Source organism: Botrytis sinoallii (genome assembly GCF_014898435.1).
Source record: "Botrytis sinoallii strain Bc 23 chromosome Unknown BSIN_002, whole genome shotgun sequence".
NCBI lineage: Eukaryota > Fungi > Ascomycota > Leotiomycetes > Helotiales > Sclerotiniaceae > Botrytis > Botrytis sinoallii.
The window spans coordinates 325,049-348,519 of NW_024066029.1; the positions used below are offsets into that span (position 1 = coordinate 325,049).

Consider the following 23,471-nt stretch of genomic DNA (forward strand, 5'->3'; position numbering starts at 1 on the left):
CTTGATTCAGAGAGCAGAATGCAGGTTAGGGGTAGAATAGCAGACTATAAAGGGTTGACACGGCATTTGGGGACAGGAAACGGTTGAGAGCGGTTCATTCCATGCCTGCGGAAGACAACGAGACAATTGCATGGTTCGCGATGGACTGACTACCGATATTAGCTACGGTTCTGATCAACAATAGTTTACTACAACTCAAATAAAACATGTCTAATGTACCTGATATGTGATATTTCTATGATACGTTCACCCTTGGCAATTCTCAAGTTTTCAAACAAACTCTCATTTCCATCCTTACCCATTCCGTGCCGTTTCATGAAGTTAACCAAAGAAGATGAACTGTTAGTAAATGTATTTAACCCTGCATAATTTAATTGTTGCCGTTAAAGTTATTCTTTCTTGGCGGTAAATGATGTTGAAGTTGAGTATGGATTGATTGATTGATTGATTGATTGATTGAATTTACGTCCACCTTCAGTCTAAGACTATATAGGACGACTAGGCCTTAAGGGCCTAGTAGATAACTTTTTATTTTACAATAATAGGAATAAACAATTTGGGGAAGTGCAAACGAACATTGGGGACCTAAGCCCACTTACTATACGTATAACATATAGTAAGACAATAAGGAAATCTACTCTGTGGAGTATTCTTCCTTTCTTTCTCTTTCTTCAATCTCTCTCTCTTTTTCTCTTTCTTCTTCCATTTGAGCCCTTGATAAATGCCAGGCTCTTGTAGCAATTTTAGTTGTATTAATGAATTTGATAGTTAATTCGATTCCTATTTTCGTATGAAGTAGAAATTGTAGAGTGATTTTAGAAAATGGTATATTCTGGAATATCTCTTTTCTTTCCGCTTTGTATATTGGGCAACTGATCAAAAGGTGTTGAGGTATTTCAATATTATTATATATACATCTATTATTGGAATGATTAAAACGATATAAGTATAATTTAATGTAACTGTGATCTAGTTTCAATTAAAAAAAAGCGCTAACTGTATTTCGCCTTGTTTTAGTTGATAACTTGATTTTCAATTCAATTTTCTATGGAAATAGCTTTGAATAGGTTAATGCTGTTTGGTTTGATCTGAATTTATATTGATTGAGAGTCGAGCTTCATTAATCAAAGGAGGATTCTTTGATTATCGTTTCTAATAATCCGAAACTAGTTTCATTCGAAGTAGATCGTATTGTAGTTGCTTCCTTTGCTAGTTTATCTGCTAGCTCGTTTTCCTTTACTGAAGTATGTCCTGGTACTCAATTCAAGGATATTTCCGCTCCTTTAGCTATAATAGCTTTGGCTGCTTTGATTGCTCGAATTTGATAGGCTTGACCAGGGTAATCCGAGGGTGTTTTTAGTCGTAGTAGGCCTGCTTGATTGTCTGAATAAACCTTGAATTTCTTTCTACTACTAGCAATTGAACTAGCATATTCAATAGCTCGAGTAACTCCATATAGCTCTTTATTATAAACCAGTTGATTGCTTTCAATATTCACTTATTCTTGATATAAAACTTGATCATTCAATTGTATTGTTACTATCCCTACACCAATGCCTATTCCTTTTTCTGTAGAAGAGGCATCTGTATAGATATAGATAGTATCTTGATCTCTATATTTGAAAATAATATTATGAAGTATTGCTGCATTTTTTTTTGAAGTCTTACTAATATTGATTTTGAAAGGGATTTCCTTTTTCCATGGTGGAAAGTAGAAATGAGTAATCTTTTCGAGAGAGAACGAATCGAATTTTTTATTAATTGATTCTCTTATTCTATCAAGTTGGATTGGTTTATATAGCTTTCTTTGAGGAGTATTAATTGGTTCTCGATTAGCGTATTGATATGCTAGAGTAGCTTTTTCGATGTTGATTGAATGTTTGGGTAAGAGTTTTGTTAATCAAAAGGTATATTGCTTGATATTTAAATCTAATCAAATATTTACTAGTTTTAATCCTGCTTCGATTTTTATTAAAAGAATTAAAATGGTTTTAAAGACTTCTAGTATTTTTCGAAAAGCTAGGTTTTGAAGAGCTTGTATTTTATTCCTGAAGTAGGCTTGTCCTCTCCACCAAATCACTAATCCGTAATCTGCTATACTAGTTATACAGACTATATATAGCTATTGAAGGGCTTTCGGGCTTAGGCCTTTTTCCATATTAGTTAGTCGAGTTATTCGATAAAAGGCTTCTTTTGCTTGTGTGATTTGAATATTAATGTGTTGATTGAATTTGAGATTTGAATCAAATTATATACCTAGTTATCTGATTAGGGATTGGGGTGTAATGATATTGGAATTAGGTAGTTTGATTAAGTAATCTTTAATTAGCTTGGAAGCTGAGAAGTGTATTAATTTCATTTTTGCTAAATCGAATTGAATAGTGTTTTTCGAGCTAAATTTGTAAATTTGTTTTATAGCTTTTTCAAGAGATATAATATTCTTTTTTTAAAAAGATGAGTTTATAATCAAAGCATATTGTTAATATAAGAAAGGAATTTGATTGATTTTGAAAAGAATAAATCTCTGATGTATATTAGGAATAGGATTGGAGAAATAGAGCTACCTTGTAGTATTCCAGTCGAAATAGACTTGAAAGATTCAATTTGATTGTTGAAGGACAATTTGAGTTATCTTTGTTAAAGGAATAAGGTTATCCAAGCAATCAGATTTATTGGTAGTTTTAGTTTCTTACAAATTTCTAATAATCGATTTCTTAAGATATAATCAAAGGCTTCCTTTATATCTATAAATAGAATTGAAGTCTTTTTGTAAATTTGCTTATTTCTTTCGATTTCCATAGTTAAAAGAAAAGCTGTATTAATTACTGATTTCTTTTGTTGGCCTCCAATTTGACTTTTGTGTAATAAACTAATAGTTTCTGCTAAATAGCCTAATCTTTGAGCTAATATCCTTTCGCTTATCTTTCCAAGGCAGTTTAGAAGTGCAATGACTCTATATGCTTTCAGAACGGAATAGTCAGGTTTTAAGGCTTTCTTCAAAATCGCTCCAGTGGCTTGTTTCCAGTATTGTGGGTGGAAGTTGAGTATGGAGTATCAATGAGGAGATATAATGGCTGTGGAACTATCGGCCTCATGCATGCTATTTGTGGTGTATTCAAGACAGGAGGTAGGTGGTAGTGAGGAGATAGAATGAGAGGGGAAGATCCAGATAATGAATGTAAGCTGTCTAGTTTGAAAGTTCAGTACGACGGTGTTTGCGAGCCAGTGATGGAAATTTTGTAGCATTGTATAAAGAGATTGTTATAAGCAAGAGCCACTTTCCTTGAGCACCAGACATGGAAAATTACACGAGGGCGACATGCTAAACTTGTCTTTAAGGTAGTGTGGTGTATGCTCAATGCATATACTATCATTCCGATAGCTTACGATAGGAGACTGCTGGGCCTCTAGGTCTTTTTTTGACATTTTCGAAATGTTCTTCAGAATGATAAGTATGAATCACTTGGTGGATGAACTCAGATGAAACTTGAGCAGATGATTTGAAATACGATATATGCGCCAACAAAAGATGAGATCCACAGAGTATACTCTTTACAGATAATGAAAATCGAATTAGTTCGGACTCTGAGATTAACTTGAAGATTGATAAAAGATCTGGTGGATCAGATGGTATGAGGATGTCCTATCTTCACAAGTGCAAATGCGGGCCACTCTTTCGATATAGCTAAGAGAATATGAATGCAATCTCTTGGTCTCAGTTTTGGACCCGGGTCTTGAGCTTCGTTCCCGAATTCCTTGATATCTGACGCCAGTGATTCCAACACTGGATCTCCTGAGGTTCAAGGATTTTCGGACGGCCTGTAAGTAGCAAAGTCGAGAAAAAGATGCTCTAAACTTTTTTATCCATAAAGCTTAATCAGCAAACATGAAAAGGGGTTTTCTGAGCGTTTCGTTTTCGTATACCTTTTCGCAAGCGAAATGATTAGATAAAGCTTTCAAGTAGTCTGGTTGTAATAAGAGCCCATCGCTGGCCAATAGACATTACCTTTGTTGTATGACTAGACTTGCTCATCCGAAGTCTAGAGGCTTTCTACACAAGTGAACTTTCAATCATTATTTGAAGTTTTATGCCATCTCTCACATTGCCTGGGAGATTGCTTGGGAGATTGCTTGGATTGCCACCATGGGCAAATCATAAATATAGTGGAGCTAGATTCCTCAATCTCCATTCACCCGCCCAACTTGTTATATTCCCCTCCAAACATGTTTTTGAAGCTTTGCCTGGTCTGCTCACAAACCCTTTTCTCTGTTTTATTCCCCCAACTCTTAAAGACAATGCTTTCATCACATGACATTTGTACCATATACTCCCACGCTGAGAGTTCGACGTCTAAACCATCGAATTTACTCAATGAGTGTTCTTCACTACCCCATTGCCTCGAACCTTGGTAATTGTGTAGCGGATTAAGCTTCGGCGGCCAGCTTGCATGGATGAAAAATGGTCTTGGGATTTCCTCTCCTCTTGAGCTCACATCTTCCATGGGGTCAGCTTGCAGAACGGCTGCGCCATTTCCATGTGAACCAAGGGGACGAGATAACTGAGATACGGTGTAGAAACTGTTTCCAAGAACGAGGGCAGCCGTTGAAAAAGTTTCTTTGTCGCCTTCTCCTACACCTCGTTGAGTCATAAGGTGGTAATAATAATCAACGTAGGCATTATAGTATGCTGCGAGTAACAAGGCCTCAGTTCGATGTGCTTTGTTGACTAAAATTTGTCCAGCTTCAATTGTAGGGCGATTGTTTAAGATGGATCCTTCGAGACCAATTATCTTACTAAGAGTTGGCGAGGGTGTCGGGCTCCAGTAGTCTGGCCACAGGACAAGATGTTCTGATGTGAAAGGTGTGGATGTGAACAAATCGTCGGGGGAATAGACAGGAAAGTTATCTGCATCGAGAAAAAGAACTGATTCAAAAGATGAGAATAGTATCGCAAATGCTTTTATTTGGTATCTGGAGAAAGAAAATGGCAGCTCGTGTTGATCGATGATATCGGAAAGAACGAGGCATTTCGCATTCAATGAGGGAAGAATTGTCTCGCACATCAATGGTTCGTATTCATCCGGTGTGGCAAGGAAGACTTCGATGGGCAGTTTAAATCCGGTGCGTCGAAGGAATTGAAGACTGACGAGAAGTGGAGGGAAATAATCACCTCCTGCAGATGTTACAATACCCTGGGTTCCCTTCTTGAATTCCAACTTCGGGGCATTTTGCATAAGTTGATCAACGAACCAAGTATGGGATCGTCGCATCGTTTCGACATCCTTTTCATCCATGATAATGTGCTCCGCGGCTCTTCTCTTGCCAATACTCATCGAATATGCTTTGCCACTAAGCTCCGGGGGTGTGCATCGCGGTGTAGCAGCTGCCAATAGTGGAGCGAACGAAGCCCAAAAAGTACTGGAAGTAGCAATCCACGGTAGAGCTGGATTTCCGAATGTGGAGAAAAGCGTTTGACGATCAAGATATGAGTACCGGTACTCAGAACTAAGGCCAAAAAGTACGATGATTGTGATGGATGAGAAGATCACAACAAAACGGCGTTTCTCTGGCAAGGAGTTCCACATGGTGATACGGCTCGTTCGGCGATAAAAAGACAATACACAGATCAAAAACAAAGGATCGCATCATGAGGACAAACATGAGGTTATACAAAAAAGCTGAGTCCCCCAAGTCACAAGCTTGCAAACCTTATGGCAGCCATGTCCCAATTGTGGAGAAGCACACACGCGGCCGTTGACGCTGTCGTTGCAGTAACTTACGTACCCGATCCATGCTATAAAAGTATCATACTGCGGGACTCAATTTATATCTCCTTGCATATCCAAAGAACCAGCAAGTATGGATCATGGCCACGAGAACTTTCTCGCTCTTTGCATTAGCCTGGAAATTGCCAAGAATTGAATGTGTTCAAAAATAGAGTTTGTCATTTACCTACCTAACCTCAGTAGTTTTATAAATTTAAAGAGACGGTCTGTGCATTTCGATGTGCGGAATTGAACCGATTGTTAATAACCTCAAAGACAATAAAATATAATTCACGACATTGATATCTGTGAAAGGCAAATTTCTATTGAAGCCTCTTCAAAGTCATTGGTGTTTAGACGCGATGGTTATATCTTGTATAGTTGGGGGCCAAAACCAGCCTTGTTTATTAGCCCCACCACACATCGCAATGGTTTGTTTTCATGATACACCATCGTCGCCACCGTTTCGACAAGCTTGCGGCACATATCGGTAAGCGGATTTATGAGGTCTCGCGAATATCATGGGCGTCAGGAATAAAATAGAACGAGCAAAGGGCTATTTGCGGGGGGAGTCCAGATATGATCCTCATGGAGCACCAGGTGTTGTTGAACAGCTAGCAAAATGGAGCATCGCACCTTCAACTGCTGCCGCCATTAATTTACAGGAGCCAACTGAAAACCCAGCTAACATGGATGCGGGAGTCAAATATCCAAGCGCTCCAGCGTATCCGACGAACATCCCAACTGTCCAGACTAAACTCAGGGGGACCATAAAACCAGACGAGTGGAAGGACCTTTGGCTACAAGCATATATCACTTCGAAAGTCCAGGAGCCGGAGTTGGTGAGCGTTCTCATTTCTTCAGACCGATTTCTTTGATATCAGCTGGTTCACATGGAGTACAGTGGTGGAATCGATTCCCGATATCTGTGTGAGAAAGATTCGATCGCTGCTAACCCCGCAATTTTCAGATGGAAGATTACACTCGAATCCTTCTCCATGAATTAAATACAACGTTCGGGGGAAACAATAGCCGAAATGCGCCAATCTCCAACCATACATTAGTACAGTTAATGAGGAAAAAGCTGGATGGTTTTTCAATTCCCTCCAGTCGATCTGAGGATAAGATTGAGAAAGTTGTCAAAGTTCTGATGGCAGCCAAGAGTTTTATTGATTTCGCTTTTCAGAGTGAACCACATGCTGCTGTAGCTTGGGCTGGCGTCTCCATGTTTCTCCCTGTAAGTGGACATATCTGTTTATAAATGCATGAAAACATGTCACCACGTCTAGGAAAAATCTATCCTCTCAAAGATTGGAAAAATATCCCTTGGTTCTGTCACTTGTGGCTGTTTATATTTGATTGTGTTAAGTCATAACTCAATGTTAGTATGGAACAGTGTTAGGCATGTGGCAATCGGTCTCTTGTTCAGAGTGCAAAGTGATTAATTAGCCCAGGCCAACATGTTAACAATACTTTAGCTTTTGATCAATCCCATCACAGAGAAAGCGGGATGTCGTGAAGGATTAGAAAAGATCCCACCACTCATAGATCGATATTCTCTCCTCGAAATGTCTGTTTCAGACCCGACCAGCACGAATGAAAACCGGAGCAGTAAAGTGAAACAGCAGCTGAAGAAAACTATACTTCAACTATATACCAAAATCTTACTTTATAAAGCTCGAGTAATTGTCCAATTTTCTGGAAAGTTTGTCATTAGACATCTTCGAGATACCTTTAAACTTAACGACTGGAAGAACATGTTCAATGAGATCAATAAGCTCGACCTGCAATGTGAAGTCTTGATCCATGCCATTATTATTATTATTATTATTATTAGTAATTTTCAACCGGGCCGTATAGACGAGCCTCCCAGGGGGCATTACAGTTGGGCTAACTGCAGGATGATCTTTTAGTTTATATGATTCCCTTTTCCTAGGGATGGGGTCTCAATACCCTCAATAGCCTCCTAAGCAATGGCTAACGCACTTGCACCTTTGTCTCCAATTCTCTAAGCGCCTTTGTGTGCACTTTCTGATCTTCTATATAATATTTGTTTGAAAGCTGCTTTATTCTATAAGAATAGCTTTTGTATATATTCTATTACAATATGGTATGCTGTGTGCTTCAATTTTCTTCCATGTAGCTTTTCTAAATCTATCCCCTCCTACTCCCTGCTTATGTTCGCCTGGATCAATCGATCCCTTTCCTTCTTTCTTTCTATTTTTCTGATAATGTTTTAGAGCATATGCTTTTATAGAAATCTATTATAGCAATGAATTTAGCGAATTTGGCTAGTATATACATTAACTGTTTCAGTAATCGTTCTTAAACTGCTTAATTACAGAATGAGTATTTGGGCTTGATATCTAGAGGCCAGGTTTTATAGGTTGCAAGGACTTTGTGGCAATATATAATATACTCGGAGGATTTGAATGCTCCACATAAATAATGGATTATTGCTTTCTCGTATTTAAATTGTTGATGATAGTTTTCGAAATCGCTATGTACTGAGTGGATTACTAGTATGCGATAAAGAGTTGCTTGTAAGAGTTCTAGTTTCTTAGGGTATTTGTTTGTGCTCTTTGGGTCCTATTTCTGGTACTATTTGGAGAGCATTAATATCTGTTTGATTCATCATGTTTGTATTGCCGATTCCATAGCAATTTTTGCTATAGAGCGGATGCTGCTTGCTATAGATCGATTCGCATGTTCTGAGGCTGATTTTCTTATTTCTTTGTTAGCAAGTGCATCCACACGCTTATTCCCTTTGATTCCTGTGTGACCTGGCGATTATTTGATCTGGATCGAGTGCGTTTGCATCAGTTTGTGACATTTGAGGAAAGCCCATTGTGATGTGATAGAGGCTGTGCCTCTCATTCCCCATATCACCGATGTGCTATCGATGCACATACAGATTTCCATTTGTTTTATGATCCATGCCATTGATCGTGATCTACACCGGAAAGCGATCGAGGAACAACGCACCCTACTAGAGAAGGTTTCGAATGGACTCAACACCTCGCAGAAGGTCGAGGATTACCAGGCTTGTTTTCAGTCATTCCGGACAGGAAATCTGTATGAACTGCAAAAAAATCAAAATCCCTCTCGCATTCCAGGAACGTGCAAATGGGTGCTTGAACATCCTACATTTATGGATTGGAAGCAAGGAAATGGGCCGGGTGTTCTCTGGATTTCGGCAGACCCAGGCTATGGCAAAAGTGTCCTTTCGAGAGCGCTTGTTGATGAAAACCTTGTCGCAACAGAACAAACCACGGACGTATGTTACTTCTTTTTCAAGGATATCTCGAAAGAGCAACGCAGCCTTACGAAAGCCCTTGCTGCCCTACTTCATCAGATATTTTCATCTCAAAAACACCTCCTGAAGTATACAGAGCCTAGTTGGGCAAAAAACAATATTGAAATCGCGAATTCAGTGCAGGAAATGTGGGCTATCATGGAGAACATAGCTACGGATCCAAATGCAAGAAATGTGATATGTGTGCTGGATGCTTTAGACGAGTGCGAGTCTTCCGAGCGAGATTACTTTCTTGAACGACTACAAAAATTGTATAAGATTAGTGTACATGACAGAGTCACTCGGTCGTCTAATTTCGGTCTCTCCACTGACTCGCTTATTTCAAATTTGACTGCCGATTCAAAGACTTGGGCGAACCATACTGACTTACCACCACTGAAGGTGAAGTTTCTCATCACCAGTAGGCCTTACTATGAGATTGAAGAGCAATTTAAAAGTCTCACAAATACATTTTCAGGAATTCGCTTGGCGGGTGAGGATACTACGGCAATGATAAAACAGGAAATCAATCTTGTTATTGATGCTGAAGTGGATAAGCTCAAACTTCCCCCGAAAACTAACACTTGGCTCCGCTCTCGACTAAAAGACACAGAACATCGAACCTATCTCTGGCTATATCTAATCATGGATACGATACGCCATAGCGCTATAGCTTGTAGTCAGGAAAAGATCTTTAGAAGAATATTAGACGCTGAATTACCTTCTACAATTGACGAGGCGTAAGTAATTTCTACTTTAGATCTTGTGTTGGCCAACAAAATTGATGTCGTTCTGCCTGCTTCGTTCTACATATTTTGCATTTTCTCGTGCTGATCGTAAATTACCCCAGCTATGAGGCGATTCTGCGTAAGAGTCCAGATAAGCAAGAAGCTACCAAATTACTCCATATTGTAGTTGGGGCCGAGCGACCTTTAACACTAAACGAGCTTAATATTGCCCTCAATATAGACAAGTGCTACGACGGATCTCAATCTTTCGAAAATATTGAGCTTGAAGACCCCGGAATATTCGCCAGACGGATTCGAAGACTTTGCGGTCTTTTTGTTTCCATATCCAATTCGAGAGTATATCTCATTCACCAGACCGCAAAAGAGTTCCTCAGGTCGAAAGACTCAAGTCCTGCACCGACCGGCTGGAAACATAGCTTGAGTCGACTAGATTCTCATTCAATCTTAGCTGAGATCTGTGTCTCTTATCTCTATCTGAAAATGTTCTCAGAAAACAACACTAAACACCAGTGCTTTATAAAATCGCCCGAAGGCCAGCCACACATCTCAAATGAAGGTCGATTCATGTTTCTCAAATATGCATCAGATTATTGGATGAAGCATTGGGACATATCTCCTTCTGATATCGATATGCCAACAATCATCGAATTATGCTCACCATCAGTTCGGCGCTCAATCTGGCTTCGGGCTTGTTTGGGAGGAAAACACCCCCCAAAACACCTCCAGGACATCGCCTGTACAATTTCGGAATTACTGAAACTAGACGATTTTGATAAAGTAAACGCCATGTCAACGCTCATGATAACGTCATGTCTTGGCCTTATCAATGTTTCTAGAGCTCTTTTGGCCAGCCCATTGTCACATTCTGAAGCGAATGAATTGTGTAAAAGAGAAACCGCATTATCTTTGGCAATACACAAGAAAGATTATAAAATGGTACGAGTAATAAATCTTTGAATTCTTTCTGCGCAAGCATCTTTATGTTGCCTATAACTCTTATCTACCCTTTGGATTACAAAATTTTAACGCTTCTTCACCCTGCAGATAGATTTCCTCAAATCCTCCGTTGCCAATACAGGTAGCAATAGTTCCGACGAGAATGTTCGAATCGCTTTGGAAGTTGCTCTCAAGCAAAAAAACTCTGGTCGTTTGACTGTCTTATTGAACAACGAAGCTAAAACACATGCTGCATTAATTATGGCCCTGGAAGATTATATTCTCCACTGGAGCTCTGAACTTTTCGACTTCATACTGATGCACAATGGACCACTTACGCCCTGTTTGAGGGTCCGACTTCTGAAAATTGCAATATCAAACAAGAATGTTGAAAATGGTATACGAGCTGTCAAATTTGTGCTAGAATGCCCTCACGAGCAGAGTGTGGAAGAAACATTGCAAGAGCCCTTATATTGGGCACTGACGGGGCATGTTCTTAATGTCGGCATTTGCTCATTAATCATTAACGATCCGACAATACATGACATTGACAACTGTTGGGAACTCAACGATCGTACTGGCAGTAGGCAGTCAATAGTTCATTATGTTACTAGCCGCTGTTATTCCCGCAGGCTTGAGTTCCGTCAGTACCCAAATGAAGTAGCGCTCCTGAAAATTCTAGGGGCTCGCGGTGCATCCTTCGATAGACACTATAACGGTTCGACATTTTTGTACGCAGCTCGTTATAGCCAAGTTGATTATTTTCGGGTTTTTATCCAAGGGAATCCTAAATTAGCAACGTTCTATATCAATGGAGATGGACTTCATGTGACGCCTATGGAATTCGCAGCCAGCAATCGTAATTTTGATATGATCAGGTGTCTTTTAGAGCACGGTGCGAATATCAACCGAAGTTTCAGCTTCAGATTACCTTGCTTTGAAGAAGATTATTTTTCGGCTATTTTGACTGCAATTGAACATGGAAATGTTGACAGCATGTCTGAAATCAAGGTGAAAGGAGGATTACTTGACACCCTGTCAATTCAGCAAGTTCAGAAGCTCATCGGTCATGGTTTTGATATCAATATGAAAATCAAGGGTCAAAATCTTCTTTCATATGCGGCATCTTGCGGGAATGTCTATCGGGTCCAATGGCTAATTGACCACGGAGCTGATGTTGATGGACGATTTCAGAATGAGCAATCTATTCTTTCGTCACCATTAATGGAAACGATTTGGGGATGCAAAAGTGCCACGGCCGCATCATTGATTGTTAAGATTCTTCTCAACCAAGGTGCAAACGTTGATGGGCCTAGGTGTTACAAAGTACATAATGGTCCCATCGTGGCATCTTGTTCTCACCTTGCTATTATGAGGGACAGTGTTGGAATCCTGCAAACTTTACTTGAACACGATGCCGACGTGAACCTTCATGGGAATGACCATGGAGTTCTTCTCAAAAAAGCAGCTGTCAACGGGCAGGTGCAGATTGTCAAACTTCTCGTATCTCTTGGAGCAGATATTGACATTGTAGGAAAAGGCCCCCCGATCTTACATGAAGCTATATTCAATCGACAAATAGAGGTCGTAGTCGCCTTGCTCGATCTCGGTGCTTACATAAACATCGTTGACCATACCCAACGCACACCTTTACAACTTGCAAAGGATATGCATTATACAGAAATGGTATCTCTGCTGCTGAGACGTGGAGCATTATAAATGTGCAATCTAAAGTCACTGGGAACGTCGGATCTATATCATCAAGCTCGTCGTCATGCGTTAACAAATTCGTTGGGTTTTCAAGGGAAAACTTGAAATGTCTAACCCACAAGCACTTTCACGCCGACGAAGTGCAGGTCTTCAGAGCTGGATCACGTACAATTCTTTCAATTTTAATTTTGCCAAGGGACAGGATCTGATCGCTTACTGGAAGAAGAGGGAATGAATGATGTTCAATTGGGGTTCAAAAGGCGAAAAAGTTGAGGAGCAGAGCGATAATGTAAAGATTGATACATCGACTAGTCTCACCAACTTTAATCACTTAAGGATCAATATTGATGCTATGTATATTTACCATAGCTCAACTATGATTTATGTGCCTTTACTGGGACAGATCAATCATTCGAATAATTGGGAGCTTCATACACTCCTCCCCTCCCAACACATACACTCGGAGGCAAGAACAGAGTGCGGTTTTCAAATAAGTTGACAGTCGCATTAAAGCTCCGAGTATTACTTCTTATAACCACTGGTCCTTTCTCATGCGTTCGGGAACCTCGCTCAGCGTATACCGTGAAATTCAGGACGAATATTTAAGTCACCACAACCACTCGGGTCACCTGATTCATCTCATCAATCAAATGGTTGTGTTTTTTGTCAACTATGTTATCTCAAATTTCATTTCACAAATTGGGCTTATACTCCATATACCTTTCACTGTACTTATGGGACTATGTTGAAGTCTCGCAACTTTCACTGACACAAACTCTTTATGCATCATGTTATTTATGGGGGCCTGGGTTCAATCAACACACATAACGATATGACGACAATTTTCATTAAGATCACATGTAGAAATAATGCACTGAATCAAATTACCCTTTAATCGCTCAAAATCTTTCGGTGCCGTTGAGAATTCTTGTATCTACCTGAAATTTGGGGTGTGTACCAAAGTTGTTTTAGCGTAAACATTTCGGGAGCAACAAACGGTAACGCCATAGTGGATAATATACTGTCTGTGATATTTTAGATATCTCAAATCGTGATTTCAAAAAACATTGGAGAAGAGCATCTCTGAATCTTTCTGTTATGAATTATTGCCTACTCTCTGGTGGTGATAATTGTGAAATGAAATATAATGCCATATCCTCGTTGAGTTTCAAAAAGGCCAAAACTATTTTCATATTCAAACACAACCTCTTCTGCATCCACTTTCATATGTACTTTATCTCTCGGCTCCAGAACAGTTGAACTAACTTTCACATCCTCGACCAACACAGGTTTTTCGTCGCTCTTCGAACTTGATTTCCTGCCCCAAAATCTGCTGATATTTCCTGTTGGGCTGGGAGCAACCTTTTTAGGATCTGTTTTCGCAACAACTTGTCTGGAAGGTAGCTCCGGACGGGGTTTCAAAGCCTCTGCGAGTCGTTTTGCCATGTCTTCATCCTCCCAGAACCATGATCCACCGTTAAGACTCTCCTTATCTCCTATCTCCGCAGACACGTCATATCCAGGATTCTCTCTATCAAACTCAAGCGGTTGTGCCTTTTCGTTTTGAATACAATGTGCGGGGATCAAAAGCAATGTTCCCTTTCTCAAACCTGTGTTCGCAAACTCGGACAGATAGATTTGGATTTGAGTTGTAAGGAGAGAGAGAATTTTCTCTTCTTGTGCGTGCTCGAGAAGAGACTTTTGGGTTTGGATGGAGCTGAATTGGGTTCTTAGGTGGTTCAACTGGGATTGAATTTGGGTACCGTAGGAGATGGACGTAGATGGGAGGGCGGAGGGTCCCGAAGTCTTCGATGCTGCAGGAGATACCGATGATGAGGACAGAGAGTCCATGTATGATGGGGGAGCCGGTTCATCGTCGTGATCGTGTATTGGTATTTTAGAATCCATGCTGACAGCTAGGTACAAAAGTATGATGACTTTTGATGCGGCTGAAGAGATCAAGGTTTGGTTGTGGGAAGGAACGTATTGGTTCTCTCTCTGCCGAGAATATGTGAGCGAGCCTTCTCGTACGTCCGATTATTTAAATCCGATTATCGCACTCTCTATTGCTTTTGCAGCAATTCGCAATCTTGGTAGACTCAAAAGTAGCGTTACTAAGTGCTAGTAGATTTTAGTGGTCCAATAGTCACGAGACCGGATTCACTAGGAAGAAAGCCTATCAACAATCGATGATGTATGTGACTTCTCTTGATCTAATCTTTGATTTTTGCGAATTATCATATCTGATGTGACTCAAAATCTCCTTAAAATTTCGGAATCTGCATTCGGGACCCAAAAAAATTGCGATCTCACGGATTGGTTAAGTCGGGTATTCGGACAACTCACTCGGCTGTGCTACACCCCGTGTCAAGAAACATGTGTTATTTAGCTGCCTAATATGCACAGCAAGGCTTTGAAATATGCGGGAATAAGGTAGCCATTTAAAGTTGTCTGCCTCGTCGGCCTTAGTCAAGGGATGGACACTTTTAGAGTTTAATAGGTAAGATATGACGATGGCTGTGTGGGGCTGCTGAGATCAGGTGAGACTTTCTAGAAGCTCGCTAGAAAGTCCTCAGTGGATCCGGGGAAGATCATCAAACTTAGGGGCTCGGCATCCCAGGCTGTCCCAGCAAGCCTTGCCAAGATGTCAAGATTGCATCTAAATTTGCCGTTTGCAGAAAAATGGATTTTATTTTAATGGACATGGTTACCATTGGACCAGCCATACCCCTTAGGGCTCTGGCATCGAACTTATAATGCATGATATATGCCTATTTAGGCTAGCACCTTCCTCTTTTGCCGATTTCGCAACATTGTTCCTGTTTGCGGTCAAACAGCTGATAAGCTTAAAATGTTATCTGTCTAGGTACTTTATGGTTTCACTATTAAGGTTTTATGATATTGCGGGGATTAAACTTCCTACCACAGCATTCTTGTTTATCCCACTTTTTCCTAATCCGTAAGTAAGGGAACTGTCAATGTGTATGTTTGGGATTGGTCTTAAACGGCCAAGTTCTTACTCTACACCGTCGGAACGGCGGCAGTGTAACATCTTGATCTTGAGTCGAGAGGATTGAGACCTTAACGCTATTGGTTAGACGAGGGTCCCTTGTCAACCCAAAGGGTTTGACATCAAATTGCTCCTCAATTGTTGATGCATCCTATCCCGCTATCGCCCTGCCTTTTCACGAAGTATTCACCACAATTGTCATGAAAACACCTCAGTGAGGTTGTTCTGTACGCCTTGAACATGTCTTGCTTATTGATGGCGCCCTCAGCTTGGCGATTTGGAATCAATGTATATATAGTCACTCTTAACCTTCCGTTCGACGTTTCCTGCTCGCTAATTCTTCCGTCATCACTTATCAATTGCTCTTTCCATATTGTTCTCTCGTCTAATTACTAGTGTCTTCGCCGTTACAGCTTCATTTATTCCGAGAGAGATTAATTGATCAGCTGATCTACACCATTTTAATTTAGTGTTGGGCAAATAAGAATCAGACCATTTTAGAAGGAACTACCTAGGTATCTAGGTAGGTACTGATATATCAGACCATCTCTTTCTCCCAATCAAACCACAACATCTCATCTCTACATCTACAATTACCTATCAGAAATCATCAATTTCCTCAGCACATTTATCAATATTTATACCATTATCTTAGACGTCTTGGCAGTGCATCACGAGCTCACCAACAATTGAGAGTTCACTATCGGCGAATTAGGCAATCTTGGAGAACTTTTAGGAGTATTCCAGAAGCACTATAACCCCGCACTCAAGTTAGTACTCACATTTATCGACTGATCAGGCATAGTTCAGTATGTTCAATGTGCTAGATTAACCACTGATTGCATGATACAGAAAACATCTTCCCCTCTTCGAAAGTCTATAAAGTCTGTCAAGATCCCCCTCGATAGGGTTTCAATTGTTCAAAGAAAAATCAGATATCAATCATCATGTATCAAATTGCTTCTCCCAATGAGGTTTGAACTTGTTCCTAATTCGCTTAAAGACGACGTATCTAACTACTCACAGTACCTCGCCATCACTGGCGCGAAGATCGCGACTGTCAAAATTTGCAAGAGTGCTTTTGTTTGGCCCTTTCAAAAGGTAGGTTCATGTTCATTCTCTCACACCGCACTGCTAATGTTTTCCAGGTCCGAAGGTTCAACATTCAACCTCGCGACTATGAGTTGTCACTTCAAGCTATGACAAAGGAGAAACTTCAGTTGGCAATTCCTGTTGTATTCACCATTGGGCCCGACGTCAACCGCAGAGGCGATAATGCCCGTACTGCCGACTCTAATCATGAGAGCGCCGCAGAGGATGGCGACGACGCCCTTTTGAAGTTCGCAATGCTGTTGGCTGAAGGCGAAAGCAATGATGGTGATGCTGGCGCACATCTCAGAAAGATTGTTGTCGGTATCATCGAAGGTGAAACACGTGTTCTCGTCAGCTCCATGTCAATGGAGAAGATTTTTACAGAGAGAGAAGCATTCAAGAAGGATATCTTCAAGAACATTCAATCTGAGTTGGGACAATTCGGCCTCAGAATCTACAACGCCAACGTAAAAGAACTCAAAGACGCTCCAGGCTCTAATTACTTTGCCTCTCTCAGCAAGAAAGCCCACGAGGGTGCCATTAATCAAGCTCGTATCGATGTAGCAGAGGCTCAACGACTGGGTACTGTTGGAGAGGCTCAGCGTCGGGCAGAACAGGATCGAGAGCTCGCCAAGGTTCAAGCCGAGACCGCAGTTCAAAAAACAGAACGTGATAGTGAGAAGGCTCGAGCTGAAGCTACACTTGCAACCCGCAAAACTGTTTACAGCCGTGATGTTAAAGTTGCTCAAATCGGTAAGTGACATTTATTTTTGTTTTCTGGAGGATCCATTTTCCTAATACATTCCTCTAAGAAATCTCCAATGCCCTGAAAAGTCTGAAGCTTGAAGACCCTGACGCTCGAATTCTCCCTGAGGATATCGAAAGAATGGTCATTAAAGTAGCAATTCAAAATCTTGAATCACAGATCTTGCAAAGAGAAAAGGAGATCAAGAATCTTCGAGAGAGACTCCATTGGTTTAACATGCAACAAACTGACACATTGAACGTTTGAAGAGGCCACACGTGCCACTGAAGTCCGCGACGAAGAACTCCGCAAAGATGTCGAAGTCAAACGCGCTTTCACAGAGCTTGAACGTCTTCGTGCCAGTGACGTTGTCAAGGCTACGATTGCCCGTGAAGCTAAGCAACAAGCTGCTGATGCTAAAAACTACGAAGAGCAAGCCCGCTCAAATGCCGAATACTATAGCCAGCAAAAAATAGCAGAAGCAAAGGCCAACGCTGAACAAAGGGCTGCTGATGCTAAGATGTACAGTGAAAAACAGGCCGCACTTGCAAAAGCCAATACTGAGCAGAAGAGTGCCGACGCCAAAGTATACAGTGAACAGAAGGCGGCTGACGCCAAGGCATATAAAGAGAAGGCCCGCGCAGAGTTTGAGCTTTACAGCGAGCAGAAAGCTGCTGAAGCCAAAGCTTACAGAATCAAATTGGAAGCCGAAGCTAACTTTATCGCCGAGTCCAAAGCAGCCGAGATAGCCCTCTTGAGGAAGCAAAAAGAGGCAGCTGGTATGAGTGCCATGGCCGCCGCATACGCAGATATGAGCAAGGCTATGGGTGGTCCACAAGGCCTCATGCAATACCTCATGATCGAGAGTGGTACTTACCAGGATCTTGCCAAAGCCAACGCCGAGGCTGTTCGTGGTTTGAACCCCAAGATGACGATCTGGAATACTGGTGCACAGGCCGGGGGCAATGGTGAAGGCAGCTCTGCTGAAGGTCAAGGAATCGGTATGGGTGGTATGGATAGTATTCGTAATATGTACCAGATGCTTCCACCACTCATGTCCACCATTCATGAGCAGACTGGCATGACTTTGCCAGAGTGGCAATATGGACGTTTGGGTCCTGTACCCGGAGAGAACCAGGAGGTTACCAAGGTCAATGGTAAGACCAATGGCACTAATGGGCATAGATAAGCGGATCGCGAGGGACTTGGTTTGAGTGATAGGTTTTAAGTTGTTAGGGCGTTCCAGGCACTGAGGGGCTGGAGCGTACATGATAGACATTAGGGAGTTTCGGGGGGCTTGCAGGGATAAGGAGTCATGTTTTCTATAACATTGATCGATGAATCTCTTAGAGATACGTCCAATCTTTTAGCGTTTCATTGTTCGGAGGTATCGATCTCCAAGCGTTTACGTCTCTAGTTGTAAATTCGGCGGAGTTATCACATAGAGGGAGTTGGCCAAGCAGTACCCTGAGGGTGGGGGTTCTTTGACACTTCTGGAGTTACAGCGTTTGGATGGTACTTCTGTTATTGTTCTTAGTTATTCAATAGCTTGTTTTGTTATCTTAGTCTTCCCTTACTCTATTAATATCAATTCATCACAAATCAAATTCTGAACATGGTTTTCACTCTCGGATGGGGATTTCCCGTGCTTTTGAAAATAATGTGAGAGAAGGAAGGGCACAATGGTTCACAGCAGGGAAGGGAGGAAAGAGACGGACTACTGTAGATTATTTCATGGATGTTGATTGTTAAGTACTTTTATATCTTCGTGTTCCCCTTCATGTTTAACTTTCTGTGAAAGTTCTGTGATTTATACTCCGTCATTAGAGTTTATGCGAGAAGTCTTCGGAAAAGTTTATGTAACTTTGTTCGTTTTCACTCTGAAGAAGCAACCAAAATTCTCCGTAATGCTAAGAGTCTTTGATTGCTATCAGTTTCCGACTTCGTCATTATACAGCGCGCTAGAATATGAAGTTTGAATTCCGCATCTCTCAATCCAAGCGCTCATCATTTGATCGTACGACTTTTCCATTGGGAATCAACAGATGTGGGCAAAGCTAATTGGGCCATCCCCACCTTTGCTGAAAAGTTTAAAAACTTTTTTAGGATCTAGATTAGTATTCCACACCAACGAATCAAATTTCCCGGGGACAGACGCTTTCTGCAACCACCTGGTGAACTACCTTCGGGAAGTTGACAAGTGCTTTTTTAAGCTCAGGTCAAATATGAATGGATAAGAGTGAGGAAAGGGCCGTTGTTTTCAAGGGGGCTCGTCGCTGTAGTAGTAACGTATGGTTTCTGGTGACGTGCAGTGTATTATTACCATAAGATATTGTGGTAGCTTTGCTGGATTCTAGAGAATGATATCGAAGCAGGTGTATCGCGGCTGACTTGATAATATGTAGTGATTTTGGGAGGAGAAAGAGAGGTTCGCGGCATTATTTAGGAGCCTTTTGGACCCCAGTGCGACTACAATGGATGAATTTTTCAGCCCTCAAATTTTACTCTGTAGTCTTGGTGTTGTGAACCATGGGGCAAAAATAGAACTATCAGAACTCCCTTAGGATTTTGATCAAGGGAGGAAAAAGAGGTTATAAAGAAAACATATTTCATAGGTGTCATTCCACCGGCTCAAGAATGGCGTCAACCAAGCTTTATGTTCTATGATCCTAATCTGACCGCAGTCTGAATTGAGCCTGATGCAAAACTAGATCGAATCCTAACCCTATCTTTAGTTGAAGGCAGTATTTCAGCCTCCTTTTAAACTTCGGAGAAGGTTTCAATTTGCTTTTTATCTCGACTCAGTTCTTCAGCTCTTAAACTGTCAAAAATGACAAGTGAATGGTTCCAACTGTTGCAACATTTCATAGTGACTTACTTAGTTGTGTGAAAACGGATCGTCTTTCTTTCTCTTTCTTTGCTTTTACCCGAATGCACGAAGGGGGGTAAATTGGAAGAGGGTTACTAAGCAGATTTTTCAAATTCACATGATAAAATTGAATACGAAGTGAAAATATGACGTTTGAAGTAGCGTGAAGCTAGTGAACAGAGCTAAGACAATACCAGCTTCTAATTGGATAATTGACCAAGGTATATTCCTCATCACCACGTGATACTGCCATGTCTCAAAGAGAAGAGGGTTGATACGAGGAATGGTCTCCTATAACCCCACTTATTAGACAGCTAATTCTATGGAAAGAGCCCCCTTCAGTCTTTTCTTTCCGTTTCCGTCTTTCACCGCTGATTTTAACAGGCAGAACTTCCCCGTCAATGTCCGTACAAGGAAGCGGTGAACATGCGAATTTCGAAGATATAAGGTTTATATCACAAATACAGCCCGCTTCTACAAGAACCATCATAGCTAGAGGTAAGCGTACCTTAAATTCGCAGTCTGATGTATGAATATGTACGAAGTGTTGTTCATTTAAGTAATTTAATATTTGATGCAATGCGCCAGCTTCCTTCATTACCAAAGCACAGCCTCTTAGTGCTAAAGCTAGACTGGCTTCGCCACCGCCGGTGTGGGTATTCGGTGTTCAGCTAATACTTGCCTTGGCCTAACCACCAGCGCCGGCAATCATTTCCGTCCCATGTAAATAAAGGTCCATTTTCAACTACATTCCTTCGTGTTCTTCGTATATCATATCACGAATTTTGGTAACAAATAGGCTTGAATCTGCCACTTTTAATGCTACCCAACTCTATGTCCAGACGACGAGCTCATACCAAGTCTTCAAATGGCTGCGCACAATGCAAAAGGAGACGGGTAAAGGTCAGTCGGTCTCATTTCTTTACTTGCTGACAATGTTTTTAATTTTCGCTTTCTGTTCTTCTGAAGCACAATTTATGCTTGTACCAGAGTTCCAATAGTCTAGACTGCAGTCCGATAACAAGATGTTTGACATTTCAGAATTCAAACAGCACGTTCCAGTGGCATGAATTGTTTAAATCATTTGAGCAGTGAACTGCTTTTAAACATCGAGGTACCTCTGGCACCAAAAGCCTCCTCTCAGTCTAGTCGGGATTACTGGATGTTCTGTTCGGAATGTTCGGATGAAACATTTGACTTGCTGCATTGTTACACCGAGCTGTCGCTGATATGCAAAATTTCAGTGCGACGAAACACGGCCGTCATGTGCAATTTGTGCAAGAAGAGGTGAACCATGCAGTTACCTTTCGCAGCCATCAAATCAGACACAAGGCAATTTGCTTGCTGGATTCTCGGCTCAGACCTCACCCACAACATCTGAGTTCGAAGATGATAACAATAGGGCTCTAGAGCTAAGATTGATGCATCAATATTCAACCTCTACATCCGTCATTCTTTCCAAAGACTCGAGAGATATAATGTTTTATTCTGATGTTATGGTTCATCACGCAATTTCAAACACATTTCTGCTTCATGCAATTTTAGCCTCCGCCGCTATACACATGTCGACTATTGAGACTGACAAATCACAATATTGGGTTGCTACTGCCCTGCAGTATCACAGTCGTGCATCACTTGGTCTCAATGAAGCTTTAAAGAATTACTCATCTGCTTCAGATGCGATATCTCTATGTTCCCTGACCATGGTTATAAATTCTTTATCTTTGTCGAGAGAGAGATTGGGGGGCGAAGAAATTGATCCTGTGGCTGAGTTGGTTCAAATACGCAAATTACTTCAGGGGCTCTCAGTCTGCTTAGACCAAACAATAGGAGGTAACTTGTGGAGCGGTTCTTTCGAGGCTTGGAGGGATCAATTGATCCTGAAATCATCCAATCCGAAAGACACGGTTCATAGGGACCTTCTCACACATATTGATAACACAAATTCCATTTTTGGGCACATGGGTATATTTTTGAGCCAGCACGAGAAGTTTCCAGAATATCAATCCAAAAATGAAGAATTCATCCAGTATGTATAAAGTTTATCTGGTCCCAAATGTAGGACTTGACTAGGCTGTTCACTGACTTCAAAAAACAGGACGATACTGCATAAGACGAATGAAATGGCTACATACATAGCTTCCATTGAAAGTGAACATAAGACTGAATACATAAATGCTTATACATCACTCTTATCGTACATGGAAATTTTTCGAATAGAACAGGGCGCTACCATCATAGCATGGCCACTGGCAGCCAGCGATTTTCTGGTATCCCTTTTAATGAACGGGGATGACATAGCAATGCTAATATTTATGCATTATGGAGTAGCACTATATTTATGTAACTTACATAGTTTTTCGAAAGGCGCCGGAAAGCATTTGGTAGAGAAATTATCGCTAGCACTCGAGGCAAAACGTCCAGAATGGATCGAGGTGCTACTCTGGGCAAGGGCCTCTGTTTTACGGGATATGTAGGCGTTGCTTTTGTATGTTCACTTCAGATGTCCCAGATCTTTCTTACCGTATTTGTGTATTATAATTTCAAATTCTTTGGCCATAAGAAAGGCTAAAACTTTAAGAGAATAACTTTCCAGTATCTCTTCGACCTCCCACTAAGGTCGAAGATAATGAGCAACAAAGCAATAGAATATGATAATCGACGTCATCCCCTCTTCACACGTGCAAGCAACCAGCCGCACCCCTTCAGCCTCAAGTGTTAATCATGGGTGTTGAAAGTAATTTGATCTTCGTCTGTCAACTATTTCCTGTCGAAATCACCTTCCATCCACTCCTTACCTTACCTCGCCAACTCAGACCCACGTTGGCATATGCAGGCATCTGCATTTCCCCGGTTCCCCTTTTCATCTTCATGCCCTGACCCACACTCCTTTCAACAATCCATTTAACACAGCAATAGACAGACTGAAAACCCTCTTTATACGATCTAAGTTTGACACTAAAAGGTCAACTTCTTTTTGGCTTTTCAAATTTCCAGAGACAAATCTTTCATTTGTATTCCTTAATAGAGGTTCCGTAGATGCGAAGATTGAATATCGAGATAAACTACATTGTTGAGTGATTGGTGAGAATTAGGGATAGATGACAGAACAGTTCTCCTCATGAGTTTTGAGGTAAACAAGTTACAAAAAATACAAAGGAGTTACAAGAGATTGGATGAATATAATGGTACAGTAACCGACAATTGAAAAAAGCCATAGCTCAAAAACACATCTAAAATGATCATTTATTAACCTTTCTAATAATATACAATTATTTATATAAAGTATATAAGAATCTA

At 41.0% G+C, this 23,471-nt stretch overlaps 5 protein-coding genes across 5 annotated transcripts; 3 read left to right on the top strand and 2 right to left on the bottom strand.

The window, feature by feature from the left end:
• Positions 1–4,190: 4,190 nt before the first annotated feature.
• On the bottom strand, positions 4,191–5,585 carry EAF02_001329 (uncharacterized protein; the record flags this gene model as incomplete). Its single annotated transcript, XM_038897377.1, has 1 exon — positions 4,191–5,585. One exon carries the CDS (start codon positions 5,583–5,585, stop codon positions 4,191–4,193), a length of 1,395 nt encoding a protein of 464 aa, XP_038762352.1.
• Positions 5,586–6,090: 505 nt separating this feature from the next.
• On the top strand, positions 6,091–12,464 carry EAF02_001330 (uncharacterized protein; the record flags this gene model as incomplete). The annotated part of the gene is made up of 6 exons (XM_038897378.1): positions 6,091–6,607; positions 6,736–7,002; positions 7,244–7,447; positions 8,764–9,800; positions 9,911–10,745; positions 10,854–12,464. Exons 1-6 carry the CDS (start codon positions 6,287–6,289, stop codon positions 12,462–12,464), a joined length of 4,275 nt encoding a protein of 1,424 aa, XP_038762353.1. The 5' UTR covers positions 6,091–6,286.
• A 1,101-nt stretch (positions 12,465–13,565) lies between these two features.
• EAF02_001331 (uncharacterized protein) lies at positions 13,566–14,363 on the bottom strand (the record flags this gene model as incomplete). Its single annotated transcript, XM_038897379.1, has 1 exon — positions 13,566–14,363. The coding sequence occupies one exon, from the start codon at positions 14,361–14,363 to the stop codon at positions 13,566–13,568; it is 798 nt and encodes a 265-aa protein (XP_038762354.1).
• A 2,049-nt stretch (positions 14,364–16,412) lies between these two features.
• EAF02_001332 (uncharacterized protein) lies at positions 16,413–18,491 on the top strand (the record flags this gene model as incomplete). The annotated part of the gene is made up of 4 exons (XM_038897380.1): positions 16,413–16,439; positions 16,492–16,566; positions 16,614–17,310; positions 17,572–18,491. 4 exons carry the CDS (start codon positions 16,413–16,415, stop codon positions 18,489–18,491), a joined length of 1,719 nt encoding a protein of 572 aa, XP_038762355.1.
• A 2,514-nt stretch (positions 18,492–21,005) lies between these two features.
• On the top strand, positions 21,006–22,648 carry EAF02_001333 (uncharacterized protein; the record flags this gene model as incomplete). The annotated part of the gene is made up of 3 exons (XM_038897381.1): positions 21,006–21,074; positions 21,416–22,200; positions 22,270–22,648. 3 exons carry the CDS (start codon positions 21,006–21,008, stop codon positions 22,646–22,648), a joined length of 1,233 nt encoding a protein of 410 aa, XP_038762356.1.
• Positions 22,649–23,471: the final 823 nt, after the last annotated feature.